This window comes from Apus apus, chromosome 5, assembly GCF_020740795.1.
Source record: "Apus apus isolate bApuApu2 chromosome 5, bApuApu2.pri.cur, whole genome shotgun sequence".
In the NCBI taxonomy this organism is placed as follows: domain Eukaryota; kingdom Metazoa; phylum Chordata; class Aves; order Apodiformes; family Apodidae; genus Apus; species Apus apus.
In genome coordinates this window covers 30,993,916-31,012,761 of record NC_067286.1, presented here as the reverse complement: position 1 = coordinate 31,012,761, position 18,846 = coordinate 30,993,916, and the positions used below count along the sequence as shown (strand labels likewise).

Below are 18,846 nucleotides of genomic sequence, written 5' to 3'. Positions count from 1 at the left end.
CCAGGCAGCTCTTGGAGGAGACTCCTCTTTGGTTGCTGCTAACTTGCATCAGTTATGAGTTCACCATCTCACAGTATGTTATATTTTGAAATTACTGTGCAAGCATTTGCTGACCAATCACACCAAGTGCTGACAACCGAGGAAACAGAGTAATAAATAACTGTCCAGAGTAAATCCTTTGCAGCTGGGAGCAGAACTGGAATCTCTTCACTGCCACTTACTGCCACTAAGCTTGATCTTGCTCAACCTTTACTGCTTCTGTTTCAGGCACTTAATAAGTCTTTGTACCTGCTTGTATGTAGTTCCTCAGCTGTGAAGGTACTCCACCTGCTTCCTTCTCTTTTTCTCTGTAGATTAATTCAGCCACTGAGCTAGCTTTAACTGGGGTCACTGACTTCTTTTCTGAATCTCTCTCCTTAGCATGCCATAGACTTTTCTTCATCAATGTTCATCGTTAGTGAAAGGTTAATGAAACTGAGACTGTGGCTTGAGCTTTATGACACTTTCTGTTTCCTTGTTTCCAGTTGCTGTTGATACCATAACTGATTTTTCAAAGCCTCAGCTCTGTAAGTCACTTTGCATTCCTATGTCTCTCCTCTTTGCAGATACCAAAACTGTTCCAAGTTGCAAGTTCCCAACAAAGCAAGTACTTATTGCTTAAGTTTGTAGATTATTAAAATGCTTGTCTAAACTCTTTATCTTCCATATTGGTTAATACAGCATCTTCATTTCTAGTATTATCAACCCCCATTTTTTTTCCTCTTCCAAACAAAATAGTATTGTCACCTTGGTGAGACCTACTTAGTTACAGTGACATTATTGTTTTAATTTTTAAGTATTTTCTCAGTTCTTTAACTAGGAAAATGGCATTTTGCCTTGTTCTAGTTGATAACTGTGTGGTTTTGTGTTAAATTATCAGAAATTGTGGCTATGTCTCCTGTTCCTTATTGGGAGCCACTTAAAGGTCAGAATAGGAGGGGTAAGATTACTTTAACAAAATATGTTCTGAATATAAACAAAGAACTTCAGCCTGTGACGCTGTTAATCCAACGCCCTTTACAAACACTGTATTTACACTTCACTAAAACAGCTTAAAAATGGGAGAGAGGGAGAACCAGATATGACTTTCAGGCTCGGGTCTGAATTGTCTGAAGTATGCTCTGTTTGTAAGCTTAAGCATCTTAGAAGAAGGGGAATGAACACAAATTCCCATCCTGTTTATACAGAATTACTTTTCTGATTTTGATTGGACTTCATTGTGAGTTTTCCCCTCAGAACAGAGAGTGTAATTAACCTAGGGCAGATTCTCTCATCAGTATAGGAAGTGTCGTTGCTCCTAACAGTAGAGTGGCAGTGACCAAAGTGCAAAGCCCTGTGGCTCCTATCTTCTAAAAGATTTTTTTTTCATATTTCTTTTCTTTTTTTCTTTTTCTTTGTTTTGTTTTGTTTGTGTTTGGTTTTTTTTTGTTGTGTTGTTTTGGGTTTTTTTAATTGAAAATAAGCAAAGTTGAAATAAGGGCTGGTGCCCTGGTGGCAGAGGATATAAAGAAGGCAGAGGTGCTGAACGCCTTCTTTGCCTCTGTCTTTACTCCTGCAGGCTTTCCCCATGAGCCCCAGTTTCATATAGCCCCAGAAGAAGTCAAGATAAAGGAGGAGTTTGCCAAGGTAGATGAGGATTGGGTTAGGGATCAGTTGAGTAATCTGGACATCCATAAATCAATGGGTCCAGATGAAATGCATCCAAGGGTGCTGAGGGAGCTGGCGGAGGTCATTGCTAGGCCACTCTCCATCATCTTCGGTAAGTCATGGGTAACAGGAGAGGTGCCTGAGGACTGGAGGATAGCAAATGTCACTCCAGTCTACAAGAAGGGCAAGAAGGAGGACCCGGGTAACTATAGACCGGTCAGCCTCACCTCCATCCCTGGAAAGGTGATGGAACAACTTGTCCTTGGCACTATCTCTAGGCATATCAAGGACATGGGGGTCATCAAGAGCAGTCAACATGGTTTTATCAAGGGTAAGTCATGTTTGACTAACCTCATAGCCTTCTATGAGGAAATTACTAGGTGGATAGATGATGGTAGAGTGGTAGATGTGGTCTATCTTGATTTCAGTAAAGCGTTTGACACCGTCTCCCACAGCATCCTTGTAAATGAGTTGATCAAGTATGGGTTTGATGATCAGGCAGTGAGGTGGATCAAGAACTGGTTGACAGGAAGGAGTCAGAGAGTTGTAGTCAATGGGGCAGAATCTAGTTGGAGGCCTGTGACTAGTGGAGTCCCTCAGGGGTCGGTACTGGGACCGGTGTTGTTCAACATCTTCATCAACGACCTGGATGAGGGTACAGAATGTACCCTCAGCAAGTTTGCTGATGACACCAAGCTGGGAGGAGTAGCTGACACACCAGAAGGCTGTGCTGCCATTCAGAGAGATCTAGACAGGCTAGAGAGTTGGGCGGGGAAAAACCTGATGAAGTTCAACAAGGGCAAGTGTAGAGTTCTGCATTTGGGGAAGAAAAACGCCATGTACCACTACAGGTTAGGGGCTGACCTGCTGGAGAGCAGTGTAGGAGAAAGGGACCTGGGGGTCCTGGTAGGCAGGAGGATGACCATGAGCCAGCAATGTGCCCTTGTGGCCAAGAAGGCCAACGGCATCCTGGGGTGCATTAGAAAGGGTGTGGTTAGTAGGTCAAGAGAGGTTCTCCTCCCCCTCTATTCTGCATTGGTGAGGCCGCATCTGGAGCATTGTGTCCAGTTCTGGGCCCCTCAGTTCAAGAAGGACAGGCAACTGCTGGAAAGAGTCCAGCGCAGAGCCACAAAGATGATTAAGGGAGTGGAACATCTCCCTTATGAGGAAAGGCTGAGGGAGCTGGGTCTCTTTAGTTTGGAGAAAAGGAGACTGAGGGGTGACCTCATCAATGTTTACCAATACGTAAAGGATGAGTGTCAAGAAGATGGAGTTAAGCTTTTTTCAATGATGACCAGTGATAGGACAAGGAGTAATGGATACAAATTGGAGCATAGGAGATTTAAGGCAAATATCAGAAAAAATTTTTTTACTGTGAGAGTGACAGAGCACTGGAACAGGCTGCCCAGAGAGGTTGTGGAGTCTTCTTCACTGGAGACATTCAAGAACCCGCCTGGACGCCTTCCTGTGTGATGTACTCTAGGTGACCCTGCTCTGGCAGGGGGGTTGGACTAGATGATCTTTCGAGGTCCCTTCCAACCCCTATGATTCTATGATTCTATGATTCTATGATTCTATCTAATAATAATATAGAACTCTGTACCCATGATCATCTCAACCTACAGGCAGAAAGTCACCTAATCCACTCCTAACGTGTGATGGTTTTTCCAGCTATATATGGTGCATCTCATATCAAAAACAACAGGAAAGTATTTTTTTCTCTTTTTCATACATTTTGTCTTACTTCTCACTTGTGATCTTATAATGAACATCTCAGTCTTCATTTGAAATAACTGAGCAGGCTGAAAAGAGAAAACAAAAGAGTAAATTAGCACCAAAAAAAAAAAATCTAAATTAACTAGAATTAAATATAGAAGAAAACAAAACAAAACAAAAGTTAAACAACTTCCTTTAAGAAACATAATAAAAGTTGCCATTTGGGTGCTCTTGCAGGAAAGAAGATGTTGAGTGATTTTTTTCATCAGTATTTTTTCCTATAGGTGTGCATTTTCTTTGCTGTGGCTACATTTTTGTCCTTTGGATGTAACAAGTTTTCAAAAGATCAGATGTAGCTAAGATCCCTAATGCACACAGACCAGCTGGAATTTCTTAAGCATAATCCCCATGCAAGAGAATATCTAAGAGCTGTAAATGCTACTTCCAGCAATTTTGTGAAAATAAGTACTATTATATCTGATCTTTACTTATGTTTCTTCTCCGAAGTAAAAAGGTTTATTAACCTGCTGAACGTTATTTGGGGCATGCTGTCATCAGAAGTTTCAGATCTGTTCCAGGTCTTAAAGGGCCATCCAGCCTTTAGTGGATCTATGCCATGCACTGGAGCAAGCATGTTTGCCTTTGCCTGGTGGGGATTGATGGGGATCCACTTAGCCTCTAGAAATGTAAATGAAGTCTCCTGAAACATTTCATGTTTGTTATGGAGCTCTGTTAATCAGTGGTTGTACATTCAGCAGCAAAGATGATGTTCAGAATGACATTAAGCTTTCTTTGAACACATTGTTTTCCACTTCTTTGGTAGAATCTCTCCCAACAGTGTTCCTGCTAGAGAAAATCTGTGTCTTGTAAAAAGATTGAAAATAAATTTTAAATTAAATCTAACACCTGTAAGGCATGGCAGTAATCCACAACCACACACATTGCATCTCTATGTTTTACCATTATCTCTATGTATTATCACAGACCTGATAGCTTCTTCTTTTTTTTTGGTCCTTGTTATGTGATGCCCAGTGGATTGTAAAAACATACTCTGCTGAGACTCTACATAGGACAATGTTGCTGTTTCTCATATGTGAATTAAGCAGTGTTGTGTTAGCTTGTCTCCAGAGACTTTACTTGTAGCAACAGAACAAAGTGAGCACAGGAAAGAAGTTGGAAAGGGTTTTTGTTTGTTTCATGTCAAAAGCATTTTGCAGCCACTAGTGTGGGTGAAAAAATATTTCTGCTGTGGTCTAGGACTTGGTTGAATCCAAATCTTTCTGGCCCAAGCCTAGGAATTTAGGATTATGCTTTTACATCAAGGAAGTATGAAGGACATGTTGTTTTTACTGATGTTCAAAAACAATGAATGCAGGATGTGGAGAACACACCTTGTGATGCTTTTTTACAATATTCTTTTAAAATTTTCTTTCAATTTATAAACAGTAATGTTGAGCTTTTTCATCATTTAGAAAGCCAAAAAGAAGTGAAAGAAGGAATGAGCATTAGCTAAATAAAGATTTGAGACATATTAGAAACAGGCATAGGGATTGAATTTGCAGGGGATACTTTCTTATCAGTTGAAGATGGTTATGTTGCAAAAACTGTCATAAAGAAGGTTCATTGAGATCTGAACAATAAGGAAAGTAACACATCTTGATGGCAATCCATATGTTGATTACATACTTAAAAAACTTTTATTCCTTCTGTTGTGCTGGTGAATTACAGCAAGCTGACCCACTCCATGCAGTGTTGAGGGCCAAATGCCGATTGAAACCCTGCCTCTGCAGATGTGTGGGCAGAGGAGCCAGCAGCACCTCTGTCTGAGCGTGTGGTTTTTGTGAAGGAGAAAATGTGCAGCTGCTGGTCTTCCATGATGTCCTGCCCGCTGATCCCATCTCTTCCAGGCCAGCCTGGCAGTCTGGGTGGAAGCAGCCATTTATTTTGAGAACTGCTCTGTTGCTATTGCACTGGTACTCCCTTAGGAGTCCTTCCCAATTCGGGATGCGTGATCCTGGGGATAAGGCAGTGTTCCAGTATGGGCCGTAAATAAGAATTGTATCCTTCAGCCCTTTTCTTATTTCCAGAACCAAAGTCAAATGGAACAATATGGAAGACTCTGAAAAGCCAAGTAAACTTTGTTTTCTTCTCAGTACTAGTGTGCTGTAAGTCTGATGAGTGACCATGAGCTACCACAGAGGAGAATTCCCCTAGGAGGATGTGTTTATGCTACCCAACTACTTTATCCAGCCACAACACCATCCCCAAATCCCTTTTCTTGGTTCTGTTTCATTGTGGTAACCCGGATATGTGGGCTGGCTGGCTGCTTTCCTGCTTAGTAAGAGCTACAAACATTTTCTCCTGAATTACCCTTCACATTGGACAATTACCAGGGCTTTGGGCCTCAGAAGTATAGCACAGGAAATCATCATGGCCAAGCTCTTGTGAACTTTCTTGGCCTCTAGAGGACTCTCCACTGGGAAAATTAGGAGAGAGTCAGAAAGAGAAAAGACTACAACATTCAGTTTACAAAATAGGGAGGAAGGCACAGGGCAGGGAGACAGGAAGCACTTCTGGGAAGAGGAATTTCACAGGGTCTGGTGTACATGAGCAAAAGAGAGCCGACTGGCCCTGCAAACGCCATGTTCACACTGGGGAACTTGCAGCAGAAGTCTGGCTTAAGTGAAAGTATACTGGAGGCAGCCTGTTTTTGTGCAGTTCCCTGGCCAGGTTGTTGCAGTTCAGACACAGTTTGGATAAACATTGGGGACTGCATTTTCTTTTCCAATTAAAACTTGAAACCGTGCAATGTTTGCCTGGGCAGTGCAGTTCACTGCCACTGAAGTTATTATTAAGTACATCAGGCAGGAGGAAAAGGCACTCTGGGTTAGAGGTTTCAGGAATCTGCTCGTGGCCTGGGAGAGGACAGCTGAGCAAAAGAACCATTTTGTTAGATTTGGCCTGTTGTGTTCAGGACAGTTGTTGCTCTGGAGCAAATCAGGGTAGTTCACCTTGGAAAGTTATGCTTTTGTTGACTGTGATTGCCTTGATACTCATTTGAGGTTTTGATGGTTTTCTTCCATGGAAGTTTTGTTCAATCAGTCCAAGAATACTCAGAGCTCCTCATTGTAGTACCTGAAGCTAAAACCGTGTCTGAATGGCAGTACATATTGCTTGCTCAGCTCTCTCACTTGCAATCCAATGTTTGGCACACCACAAGAACTGGAACAACTTGCAGACTGGTCACCTGTTGCTGGCAATGGCCTGGATAGGCACAGCCAAAACATGTGCCTTTGTTCTGGTTTTATGAGAGGAGAAGTAATTGACCCCACTGAATATACAGGAATGCAGGTAGCAGAACTGTTGCTTATTGATCCTTCTGCTGTACCCTCTGGGTAGGGGAAAACAGGGTATCTCTGGAGCGGTGTTTACCTGGCAGAAAGTTAATACAGGGAAGTTGCTACAGATGTCTATATCAGTGCCCAATTTTGGACTGAAGCACAGAAATGCTACGTGATTTTAATATAATAGCTCAATAAAACAGTGGCAAAGTTAGGAAGAGAACTCATTAATCCTGGCAGTATGCAATGTGAAAAAGTCCTTTATATATGTATTGCTCTGTAGAGGCAAGATCTGAAAGCAGCCAGGTATAGCAGGGCTTGAGATTCGGAGAGCATCCTCTTTCTTGGACTTGTCCACTCCCATGTTTGTCCTCTGTTCTTAAAAGATTATTGGTTTTCATTTCTATCTTCTCCTTTTGTTTGTTTTCCATCCATTTCTTTCCTTTGCAAGTATTGAATGTCTCCTCTGGGAGTAAGCCTAGCCACATGTGCATGCAATGATGGTTTATTTTTATTGGAGTCATTGCCTGTGACTGTTATTCATTACTATAGGAAGAACTGCACTAACAATCTGCTCTGAGAGCTTTTTCTTTTCTGTTGTAAGAAGTCCTGTTTTGTCCATAGCCATTGAGAGTATCTGCTGCCATCATTAAGACATGGAGACTTTAGAGCTCCAACACTGGTACTGCTTCCTGAATGTTCTGTTGTGTCTGGTGTTGCAAAGCAGAATCTCAGCTTCTCTCAGCTTCCTTGCATGTTGTCTCTTAGGATCAGCTTTTCAACTATCTGCCCACCTCACTGCTACCTAAGCAACTCAATTGGCCTGTGCTTGAGGAAGAATTTGTGGTTGCACAAAGCTAGAGCAGTGACTGAATACTGTCATGGCCTCTTACAGTAATAAAGGGTACAGCCAGAAGAACACCACCAAGCATGACTTGCCTGGCATGAAATGACTGATTCAGGAAAGGCAAGTCAAAAGTAGTATAAAATGCTTGTATCTCACTTGCCCTTCTAGTTTGACAATGGATAAGTAATGAGCATCCCTGTTTCCTCACTTTTATTTACAAGTTATCACACACTTCTCTGTCGTTGTGTGCAAGACCACCATCTCCCGTTTTTAAAGCCATGTGAGAAACTGCTGATATTTCTTTAAGATGAATCTGTAGCATAAATAAAATTACTGGCAGTTAAATTAGGAGCGTATGCTTAGCATAAATGTAAGTCAAAGCTTAAGAGATGTAAACAGCCTAAATAATGTCAGATAAGAAATACAGCGATGTAAAATCAATTAATATTAATTAACTGCTTCTGAGATCAGAGTGGAGCACAGTGAAGAAAGATGAGTGATCTGCCTAGGCTAACCCAGAAGAACATAGGACCTTACCCTAAAAGTTAATGTTAGGATAAAACAAACAGGCAAGAGGTGATTTAGCTGAAGTTTGGCTAAAATCGCATGGGTTCATTTCTAGAGACTTGTTTTAATTGTTTCAGAATCTCTGCTTCCCACTGACTTAAAATCAAAGGTAATCTGCCAGAATTTGGCTGAGAAGGTTTGATCTCTTTGATACTAGTTTACATTTGTTAACAGAAGTGTCATTCTGATATTTCAGTATTGAGATTTCTTTGTATTCTTTATCCCTTGATGAATCCATCTCATGTTTTCCCTCATGTTTTTCAAGGCTTTCCTTTCATTAATTTTCCTACTCAAATCAGTGTCCACTGCTGCTGTTTTCCCTGCAAAATTCATTTCCCTGTCTTAAATTCATTTGCATTTCTCCCTCCCTGACTTTTTCTTAAGATGAAACACAGGGACTTCTTGGCTTTGCAGGCTTAGCTATATTTTTTAATATACAAAATTTGTATGTGTTATACTAAAAGAAAATGAACAGATGTACTGCTGCATTTTGGGGGTGAGACAGCAGCAGAATGGTCAGCTGCCTTCTGAGAGTTCATTTTGCTGTCGTTTCCAGATGCGTGCTAATGGATGTTTTTAGGATGTACAAACAAACTCTGCTTGCCTACTTTTCTGCATTCATTGGTTTGGATTTATGGAATGCCTCTCATAAAGTGTCTCTAGCTGCCATTGTTGCTTTCCTATAAAGTAGTAGAAAGGAAACTCATTCCTAAACAGTTTCCTCTGGACAGGATTTTCTTGTGGGGGAAGGAGAGATATAATCCATGTAAATTGCTCTATAAAGAGTTTTATTGAGTTGGGGCCCATTAACCTGGTCTGGATTAAAACCTTTTCAGACAACTGGACTTCAGAGAACCACATCTCTCGGGTACTATGCATGGCACAAATGAAATTATAGTTTCCTAAGAAATAATTTTGATTCACATGTGACTTTTTAGTATTTTTTTTTACATGTACAGAAGTGTTAGGGACTTCACATCTCCTCCCAGTACTGGGGCATGTTTGTAGCCTTATCTCTCATTGTTTGCTCTCTAGTGCTGAAGACATCTTCAGCTTTTCCTGTGTCAATCTACCAAGTTTGTTTTTCCCAAGGAGAATATATGTGTGGAGTCTACATGATTAGGAAGGCTGGGGGATGACTGCATGTATGTCTTTTCTCTCAAACTGTCCATGTTTCCTCTTTATTCCAAATCAGAGCCCAGCCTGCCCACCCCCTAGCCTTTTCTGACAATAGGCATACAGGTATGGACAGTACTGCTGGCCTGGCTGAACTTTCTTCTGCTTGACAGGAGAAAATCTGTGCATAAAGAGCTTTTCCTTGCAAGGGGATTTGGAGGAAGATAAAAAGCAGAAGATAATAATTTCCATAAGAAAACACAAGTCCATGGTAAAGACAAATAAACTCTACAGTGATTTACTTGTGATAACAATGTAATTTGATAACGTCTTACTTGGATTTCAGTACTGATATCAGCTCTACAATCTTTAGGAATGTATTTAGTTTCTGAACTTGAATTTACCCAAATGCATTATGGGGATATTTTTCCCCCACCCTTGTAAAGCCTTTTTAAAATCTACAAATGAAGTACCACATGCAAGCAAAATGTTGTTATGCCAAGAATCATGTGAGGTGGGAGATCAGTAAATTGTTTATGGGTATATCCTGTGAGCTTAGTAAACAATTGCAGGATACCAAAGCTGCATTTTTTTTTTTTTCACCAGAACACTGGAAACATTTTAGTGTCACTTTTGGTTTCTACAAGAAAGAACAGTTATCTCCAAAGGTGAATCAGAACCCATTGTGAGACTGAAGCCTCAGAGAGCTCCAGAGTCTAATGAGCACGCATGTTGGGTGATGCTTGGCAGAAAACACAGCCATTTTTTCTTCTACCTTGTAAAAAGCCATCCCACTGCCCTGAAGGTTACCTCTGTGTGAAGAGGGAGCAGGGAAAAGCTGGTATCCTGCTGTGTGAACCTTTGATGCCACTGTGGCATTAGTGGCTGTTGGGGAACTCTTAGTTCTCTCCTCAGACACCTTTCTGGTGGGCTGGAGGCAGCATGACTTGTGGAGCTGGGAATGAGAACTGGCCCTGGGAACTGGGTTGCAGCTCCTGCTCAAAAGTAAATTATCTGCAGAATAAGGACCGCTGCTTTAATTTCTAGAATATATCAAATTCCTGCACATAGGGCCCAAGAAGAACCAGAAGGGAGGGCAGAAAAAACAGTTATGAGGTCTGCTGGGATACCTGATGCAAAATCAACTTTGTTGTTTTCCTTACTGGCATTTTCCTGGGCTGTGTTGCAGCTGAAAAAACAGCCCTTCTAATCTACAATAAGAAGGGAAATTCTGGCATGAAGATTGTCCACCCAGACATTTGGCACAATTAGTGGAAAGATTTGTTTAACTTAGCACTGACTTTATTAATACATGAGTCTAATTGAACCTTGAGAGATAGTCTTTTCCCAGTTGAATGACACTGTCAATGTGTAGCTTTCCTTCTCAATTCTCAGCTATGCTCTTTTGAGCTACCATGGTGTAGCTGAAGAGTCCTCCTGAAATGCACCAACTACTAGCAACAATCGTTTACTACAATAGGACAAATATGTAATATGAATTAGCAAAAAATCCCAGCAAGCATTGTGTCATTAAGGGCAGTCAGCATAGTAAAAGCCACACACCTTTCACAGATCTTACGTATTTGGTAATTCCTCATTAGATCTGAATGCCAAAATATGTATTGGCTGTAAATGTGGTTTCTTAATCATTTGGTCCTTAGTGCACATATATGTATTTTGCCAATACAAAAGATGAAACAAGGTAAACATACCAGAAAAGGAAATCTAAGGACAAAAATAACAAATTTAAAAAGTTAGAAGAGAATAATCTGTTCACTGATAAGAAGCTGACACACTTTAAAAGAAGCTTTCAGTGGTTTCACTTGTGTTGACATAGCTAAGAACCAATTCCTTTTAGTAGTCTCAGTAATAAAATGGAGAAGAAACCGGATGTCTTTCCAGTTCAAACAAAAATTATGTATTAAATATTAATGCAGCTGATTTTCTCAAATATTTCATTGAAATATCTTAGTCCACTACTTTTGTTAAAATCATTAGCTTTCCATTATGAAATAATGTTTTGTTTTACCATGTAAGAGCTCATAGCTCAGTCAAAATAACCTTCTTATTTCATGACTTGGTAGTTTATCATCCTGGCATTTTGATAACTAATTTGATATAAGACTCTGTCTCCTTCATCTTCTTTACCTTTTTTTTTTAGCAGGACACTAGCATGATTTCTGGTTATCAGACTTCTTCTGAAATTCCATCTACTACATTTTCCAGTTCATCACTTTCTTTGCTATTGACAGGGAATATTGTCCAAATAATTAATATTTTCTGCTGGGCTTCTGCAGTCAATTTCTGTGATTCATCTCTTCGAAAAAGTTTATAAACAATAAACTGTATTAATAAAAATGCTTTTTCTAATTAAAAAACAAACTTTAATGTACAGTTTTTCTGCTGCCATCATCAATTCTCTTTAATCTTTTTGTTTCTCAACTGTCCTGTCTCTCTCCCATTTATCTTCCTTTATCTAATATAATGGCATCTACCCAGTTTCTATTCACTTTTCATCAAGGTGATGTATTTCCTCTTCCACAGTACTTTTGTGTTCTTAATGTGCCTCATGGCAGAAATAATTTTTCAGTTGTTTCATGTTTATTCTACATTGTTGTCAAATAATAAATAATTATTGCCAACTTCCCGACAGGGAAATACGATGCTAATAAGGAAAGGAAAGTAAGATTTGACCATTTGGTAAAGTTAGGACTTTTCAAAACGTAGAATATCTTTGATTTTTACTTCTCTCATCAGTCTCTCATTTGCACTTTAGTAGGACAGCAATGTAAAAATAACTGCATTTGGATTTCATATTGCTTTCCAGAAGCTCATGGCTAGCATTCCAGAAGCATCATGGATAGGAAGAATTAGAAAGACTTAGAACAATTTCTTAATTTTTCTATGTCTATTTTCTCTTCATTTCACCATTAAAAAATATTTTTTGTAATCTGAATGCCTGGTAACTTATTTAGACCGTTATTTACCATTCCTGATTACTGATCTCAAAACGTGTACTCCTTTTGGTGCACCTGTGACTGCACTGAAGTGTCAATAGGAAAAAATTCCTGGTGAGGCCTGGACTTCATCTTTGATTCCTTGATTTTTGTATTCCTTTATTTTGGTAATCCTTGATTTATACTTCCATATCTTGGCCTCCAAAAACATATTTTTCTTTTCTTGGTCTGGCTTTCCTTCTGGTTTTAAGGCCCTTGTTTATGCACAAGAACCTACTCTGTGTTGGCTATTCCATCCAGAGGTTGATTTGCAGTGACGTTTACAATTTTTTCTCTTTGGTTAAAACAGAAATCCAAATACGTATTTACTTTTTTTTCAATGAAGGTAGAGTTTGGTGATACAAAAAATATTTTTCTATACTCTGGTTGTGATCTATGCTATCATACTTTATTTTTCTTTGTAAGCAAACATTAAAAATAAAGCAATACATCTGAATATTATAAGCTGTTCCCATTTCACTACAAGGAAAGCTAATTCTGAGCCTCAGATGTAACTGTGGAGCAGCAGCCTTTTAGAGGGGCCCTGTGATGTGCTGCTGAAAGGGTGTGATTTGTTATATTTTTTCATTGCTATGCTTAGTTATACACACATTGGAAATGCATAAAAATGCTGTAACAGAATGTACGTAGGGTTATTTGAATGTCTATCGATTTGCACGTACAACTGTGCCTAGTGCACATGCATATATAGGTTAGTATTTATGTGCATAGTACTGCACACAATGCCAAAAATTTGACCTTAGACATCAGATTTGTAACTGTTTCATTTCAGCCTTTCTGATTAAACATCCAGCTGTTGTGGGAGGCTGTGGCTGAGCATTTGCACCATTTTTCCACCCCATCATGTTCTGAGGCAGGGTGTGAATCCTGGGGAGGGATTCTGCTTTCCTCCTGGCAGAGTCTCCCTCCTCCAGGCTTTTTGGGGAGTGCTGTCTCTCGGGATTATGACAGGGAAGGAAAGCTGGGTTTTGTCAAGGTACGTCATGGGTGTGCAGTGTGACCTGCCCCTCCTTTCTCCAGAAGTTCATTCCAGAGAGAACAGCAGTTAACATGGAAGAAGGGAAACTGCTAGTACAGCAGTTTTCCTACTTGGAGTAGTTCACAAATGTTGTATCGCATCCTGAGGTGGTTTTGCCAGTTTCGTATGACTGAAAGGAAAATACTGACATTTGGACTTGTCTGATGTTCTCTGGCTGTTATTTGTGGTCTTTATGTGCCTGCCTTTATTTTTTACTGTCTGGAGAAGAAGGGAGACTGTTTCGTTTAAATTCTGAAAACCATTAAAATGTTAACTTGCTATGGGTAATACTGGTTATGTTTGGAGAGCCAGATATTTGGATTTTGTTTCTTCAGCCTGTATCAAAATCAGCTGCAAGACATCTAAGCGTGGTCCTGTCTGCAGACTACATACTAATATAAAAGAAGCCTACCTACTATATACCCTTAACATTTAAAGTCCTACAGGGCAGTCACATGAGCCTTGATTCTGCAGCAGAATTTGCTGCCAAATCCTCTGGTTACATAAGGACACTGCAGAGCTCAAACTTCTGGTGCTTGATATTGTTAATTTTACATTTAGGAATAAATGTCCCGATCCTTTACATCTATGAAATTATTCAATACTGGCTGACATTTCAGTGAAATGGGAGCAGTTTTGGTGAGTGTGAACTTCCTTGTTTTTCTGTAGTCCATCTCGCCTTTTAGAAAACCTGTTCACTGATTCCCTGCTTATTGTTAGGCATCACCAACCAAAATTCAGATATCGTGACCCTTATGAGTCCTTGACTGTTTTGCAGAATTAGGGCATGACCTTTGGAAATAATGAGCTTTTTTTCACTCCGCTTGAAATCAGCAGGATCCGTTAGTGCCCTGCACCTCTAAAACCAAGATTGTTACTGTCTGTAGTTCTAAGGAATCTGTATTTGGATGTGTCTGTCAGAGGGCTGCCTATCTGGGGCTGTGAGGGTGTAGTATCTGACAGGGCATTGGAAAACTGGGCACCGAGGTGGGCGGTGGGTGCACAGGTGCTGCTACGCGGGACTCACGGAGCCGGCAGGGCACTGAAGAGGGGGCGGTCGGCAGGCCTGGGCCCAGGCTCTGCACTGCTGCTCTGCTCACAGGAGAAGCTGCCTGCCCATACTGTGCCCTCAGGAGAGAGGATGGCAGGAAAGCCCTTCCAGCCTGCAGCACCACTGCCAGGTCCTGGCCTTTTCCAGCTGTGGAAAAGGTGAGCGAAGGCAACGTGTTCCAGCTTTGTTCAGCAGCTCTGTGCTGGAGGCAGAGCAGCAGCACGCTCTCCACTTCAGCCAGTGCTGCCAGTGCCTTCTGCAGGGCCCACATGGGGATCATTAGATCAGAGTTTGTGCTGATTGCACTCTAGGCAGGGCTTATTAAATGTATCATCGAAGTGTCACTTCCACATAGGTGACAGAATGGGGTTTTTTTTGAGGCAAGCTGTGAGGGAGCAGTCCTCAGCAATCAGTAAAAGTCAAGCAGACAAACAATAAAGCCTGGCACATTTGTGTGAGTTTGGTGCTGCAGGTTCCACATCCCCCACCCTGCCAACAGGCCCATTTCTTTGTCTCCAGTGTTCTGCTGCAGCTCTTCTTCCACGGGTGACAGTTCCTCCACAGGGGAGCCAAAGAGCTTGGGATATTTCTGGCCTGGCCATGGAGGGCCAGCACACCGGAATGCCAGGCTAAATTAAATTGCACTCTACACCTTGAGGGAATTCCAGTTCCTATTTTGAAACTCCGAGGACAGGATCTTTGAATGAAATGATTCAGTCATTACCCCTTTTGCAAAAGAAAACTTGGTAATTGCAGCAATGGCATGTTACTGTCCCTGGTGCGGTGATCCATGGACCATACTGCTTCCAGGGGCAGAAGGAAGATGGCAGGTGGAGCTCTTGCAGAAGCCAAAGGGGAATACCTGTGGAATGGCTAATGGCAATTAAAATTGCGTTGCACAATGGCAGTTGCAGTTTAGCTCAAAATTGTCTCCTAACTGAGTGCAATTGCATAAACCAGCAGGAGTGATTAGGCTTTACGGGATGCCAATAAGACAAGCAAAAATTGCTGCTGTCATGATGGTGGTTTTTTTAGGATCTGTGAATCATTTAAAAATTGCAACATGATCTATATGTGCAATTGAGAAGACCTCAACTACTTAGAAGGGACAGGGCTAAATCAGTAACTACCTTGTTATTTCTGCAGGATGCTTTACTCCTTCAGGAAGTGAAATCCAGTGAGATTATTCTATGGATTTGAGCTCTGATCAGTATATTACAAAGATGTGTACTTATATATTAATTGTTTCTTTTGCAGCTCCTGGTTGCTAAGTCCCCTGTTGCTCCATTCTCAGCTTTCTTCTATACCATTGAGAAATCAGGCTTGGTTCTTCAAGGTAAGACCAAAGCATTGCTTTTTTTTCCTTTACAATTAATATCAGTAGCAGGCTGAATGTAAATAACAGCAACTGTTCTTCAAAATGGTGCTGTTAATACCTAGTTTAAAATCCACACATTTAAACAGTCTGGTTGACAAGGGCAGCCTTCTGCTGCTTTCACTGTTTTGTCTTGGATTATTCTGAATTAATAGTTGCATATTCCCATGGATCTAGGAATGGGCCCTAAAATTATTAACCAAGGCTCCCTGTTTTCCTTCAAGGTAAAATGAAATGGTTCTGGCAACATTGTTTTTATGGGATTAGTTCTTCTGGGAGAAACATACCCATCTATCATTAATAACATGCTCTAATAAATAATTCTTCTTCAGCAAATGGCTTGACATCAATAAAAGTACAGGAAATTAATATTGTGGTCTTAAATAATCCTCAGATTCTCTAAGATATGACATAGTGTACTGAAAAGCTGGATGTTACTACCATGATGGCAGGGAACTAGAGTTCCTTGTGGCCATGTCCTAAATCATATACTTTCAGACCACAGCAAAAAGGAAAGTTAGGCTCTTCCCTTCTTTTCCCCATTTATCCCAATAAATCTTCCTTTAATGTCCTTACATTTTGACAGATGTTCATAGATGAGTTTTGTTGCATTGCTGTCTGTTGATATTTAGCCTGGCTCCTGATTGCTGTATCAGTTTAGCAGACTAAATAAAACTAGTCAATGCCTGTCACTTTTTGTTCAGAGGATACACTGATATGCAGCCATGTCATTAAGAAAAGTGAGTATTATTGTTTCTCAGGTTCCAGTGATTGAGAATCACTGATCCCATAAAACACTGCAAACATTTTAAGGTATGTGAACAGTTCTCTTCCTTCTGATTGCCCGTTTCTCTCTCGCCTTCAGACAGGCTGTACCAGTCCAATGACATATTTACTTTTGCTAATGACTAAACATGCTTCCATCTCTGATGATACATAATGTAGCAAAACTAAAGAAACAAAGTAATTTTTTCATGCATTTTTGCTTCCATTTGATACATCTATATAATGATAATGTTGGGGGCCCATCTGGTGTTTCCCGAGCCCTTGGATACTACACCCCCTGTATTTTTTGATAGTATTCTGGGAATTTGATCTGCTTTATTTGGTACCAGTAATTTTAAACAGGCTACAGGAACTAGAAACATTTTTATTAGTTTCAACTGAGATAGCTTGCAAGAGTTGGCCTCGACGTGTTTTGATTCCGTATAGGGCAGAAGACAAGCTACTTTTCTATCTCAAATATCTTCTGAGTTGCAGATATGTTTCTGGTCATTGTAAATAAAGGCAGACAATTTCCTGCTCTGTCCTCAGTCACTAATGTTTTGAAACTTTGAGAAAGAGTGATTTCCCATTTCAGAAATAGGAAGAATTTGTTCAGAGAGGATCTTTATTTGTTTCAGTTCATTTCTTTGAGCCAGGAATATAGCTTTGCAGGGACTGAAGCCAACCTTTAAACAACAAATGGGCCTGGTAACATGTAATGATGATGGAGCAGGACTCTCTGATAGAAGGGTAGCACTCTATTAGGAGTACAACAATTGCTCTTTTCTCTGTATGCATGTTTCTGGGTTGCAAATTTAAAATGTCATTCACCATTTTTCTAAAAACAGGTGAGATACCACTTTGGATTTCTCTAAGCAACTGCTGTCTCAATACCAGGCATTCTTTGTACATTTTGGAAGGCAGCTTGAAGCTCTTCTTTGTGTGAGCCTTTTCTTACTTTCTGACTACACCATTATGTTTCCATTTGCAGTATTTTTCTCCAGGATGGGTAGTAACCAAGGCCATGGCTCCCCTGATAATGTGCCCCAGACTACTTCATAGAGACTTGTAAGCACTTACAAAACAACCTATCTCACTGAGATGTACTAAATAAATATTGCATCTTCTCATCCCATATTTCCAATTTTTTTCCATGGAAAGAAGTGAGCAGATCACCTGGAGATTTTGGATAAGATGCAGAAAGTGGCACCAGACTGCCTCGTGCATGAGAGGGTAGAGTTTTTATAAGAGTTGTAGCTGGTGCTTCTTTTCAAAGGGAAGCTGGCTGCCAGGTAAGCTGTTAGTAAGGCAACTGGCTGCTGGTCAGGCAGTGAGGGAGTGTCCCTGCATTGCTGCTTGAGGGACGTCGTATAAAGCTAACAAGTGGAATCTGTCCTGCAGCCTGATTGCAAAGGCAGCTTTCCCATTCAGGCTTTGTTGTTTAATTCAGCTGGTGTCAGGAGGTGAGTACATTCAGGGCGTCTGATGGGAACAAGTGGATGGGTGTGGGAACTGGCAAGAAGCAGCAGCTGGCTGAAATGCCCAGGATTCTTTCTTCTTACTCAGGGGGTCCCATCCTGGGACCATTAACCAACAGGCCATAAACAAATTGATATTGGAAAATGTGGCTGGAATCTCCTTGATTAGCGAGGGTGAATGGGGAATGAAAGACAAAGTGAAAGTGTGATTTAACAGTTCCACAGGCAATTTCCATTGCCACCTCTGAGGGATTAGGATGTGTGGAATAGGCTAAAAATGAGGAGAAGCTCCCCCCCCCTTTTGTTCTCTGGTCTGGAGGATAATAAAACGGCAGGAGAGGCAGTGTGGCTAGTTAGGGATTTCACAGGCTGCTGTTTGATGCAGTTTAAGGAGCCCTTCTGCTATTGTTGCCGTTAAAATGGGAAGCGGAACTGTTCTCCATTCGCAAAAATCTCCAGCGCCCTCAGGAAGAGGGCTGAGAGCAAAAGGCTATTAAGATGGTAATGTTGCCCCATTTGGAGGAGTGTATCAAAATCCTCTTTGTCAATGTAAATCGCTGCTCTGTTTCCCTGGTATCTTTGCATCTCATGGCCTCAGTGCAAGCACAGAAATGTTTGGAGAGACCCTAGTGAAGGCAGAACTACTCTCATATTGTCAGAGCAGAGCTCCAGGCTGCCTAAGGGTGCCATGGAGAAAAATTCTTTGCTTTGAAGATGAAAAGAATCCAGTTATTTGCTCATTCTTTTGTTTCCACATTCAGAGTAGAGAAATGAAATTTGAAGATAGGAAAGCAAGACTGATACTGGCAAGGAAAGTCGTCCTTCAGTTTCCTCTTTTTGCTTCAAGCGTGCTCACTGCTGTGGAGAGG

General features: G+C 40.9%; 1 protein-coding gene across 8 annotated transcripts in view; it reads left to right on the top strand.

Moving 5' to 3' along the window:
- The window catches only part of RAD51B (RAD51 paralog B), a 434,666-nt gene that overhangs the window by 287,028 nt on the left and 128,792 nt on the right, over positions 1–18,846 (top strand). For 6 of the 8 annotated variants that reach the window (XR_007889797.1, XM_051622428.1, XM_051622431.1 and 3 more), the window contains one exon: positions 15,617–15,695. Coding sequence is in view for 7 of the 8 variants with exons in the window: in XM_051622428.1 (XP_051478388.1) it covers positions 15,617–15,695 (79 nt within the window). In the remaining variant the exon portion in view is untranslated. Of the gene's footprint in view, positions 1–15,616; positions 15,696–16,495; positions 16,548–17,490; positions 17,577–18,846 lie in introns of those variants that run through there. The other 2 variants (XM_051622432.1, XM_051622430.1) reach the window with 2 other exon arrangements.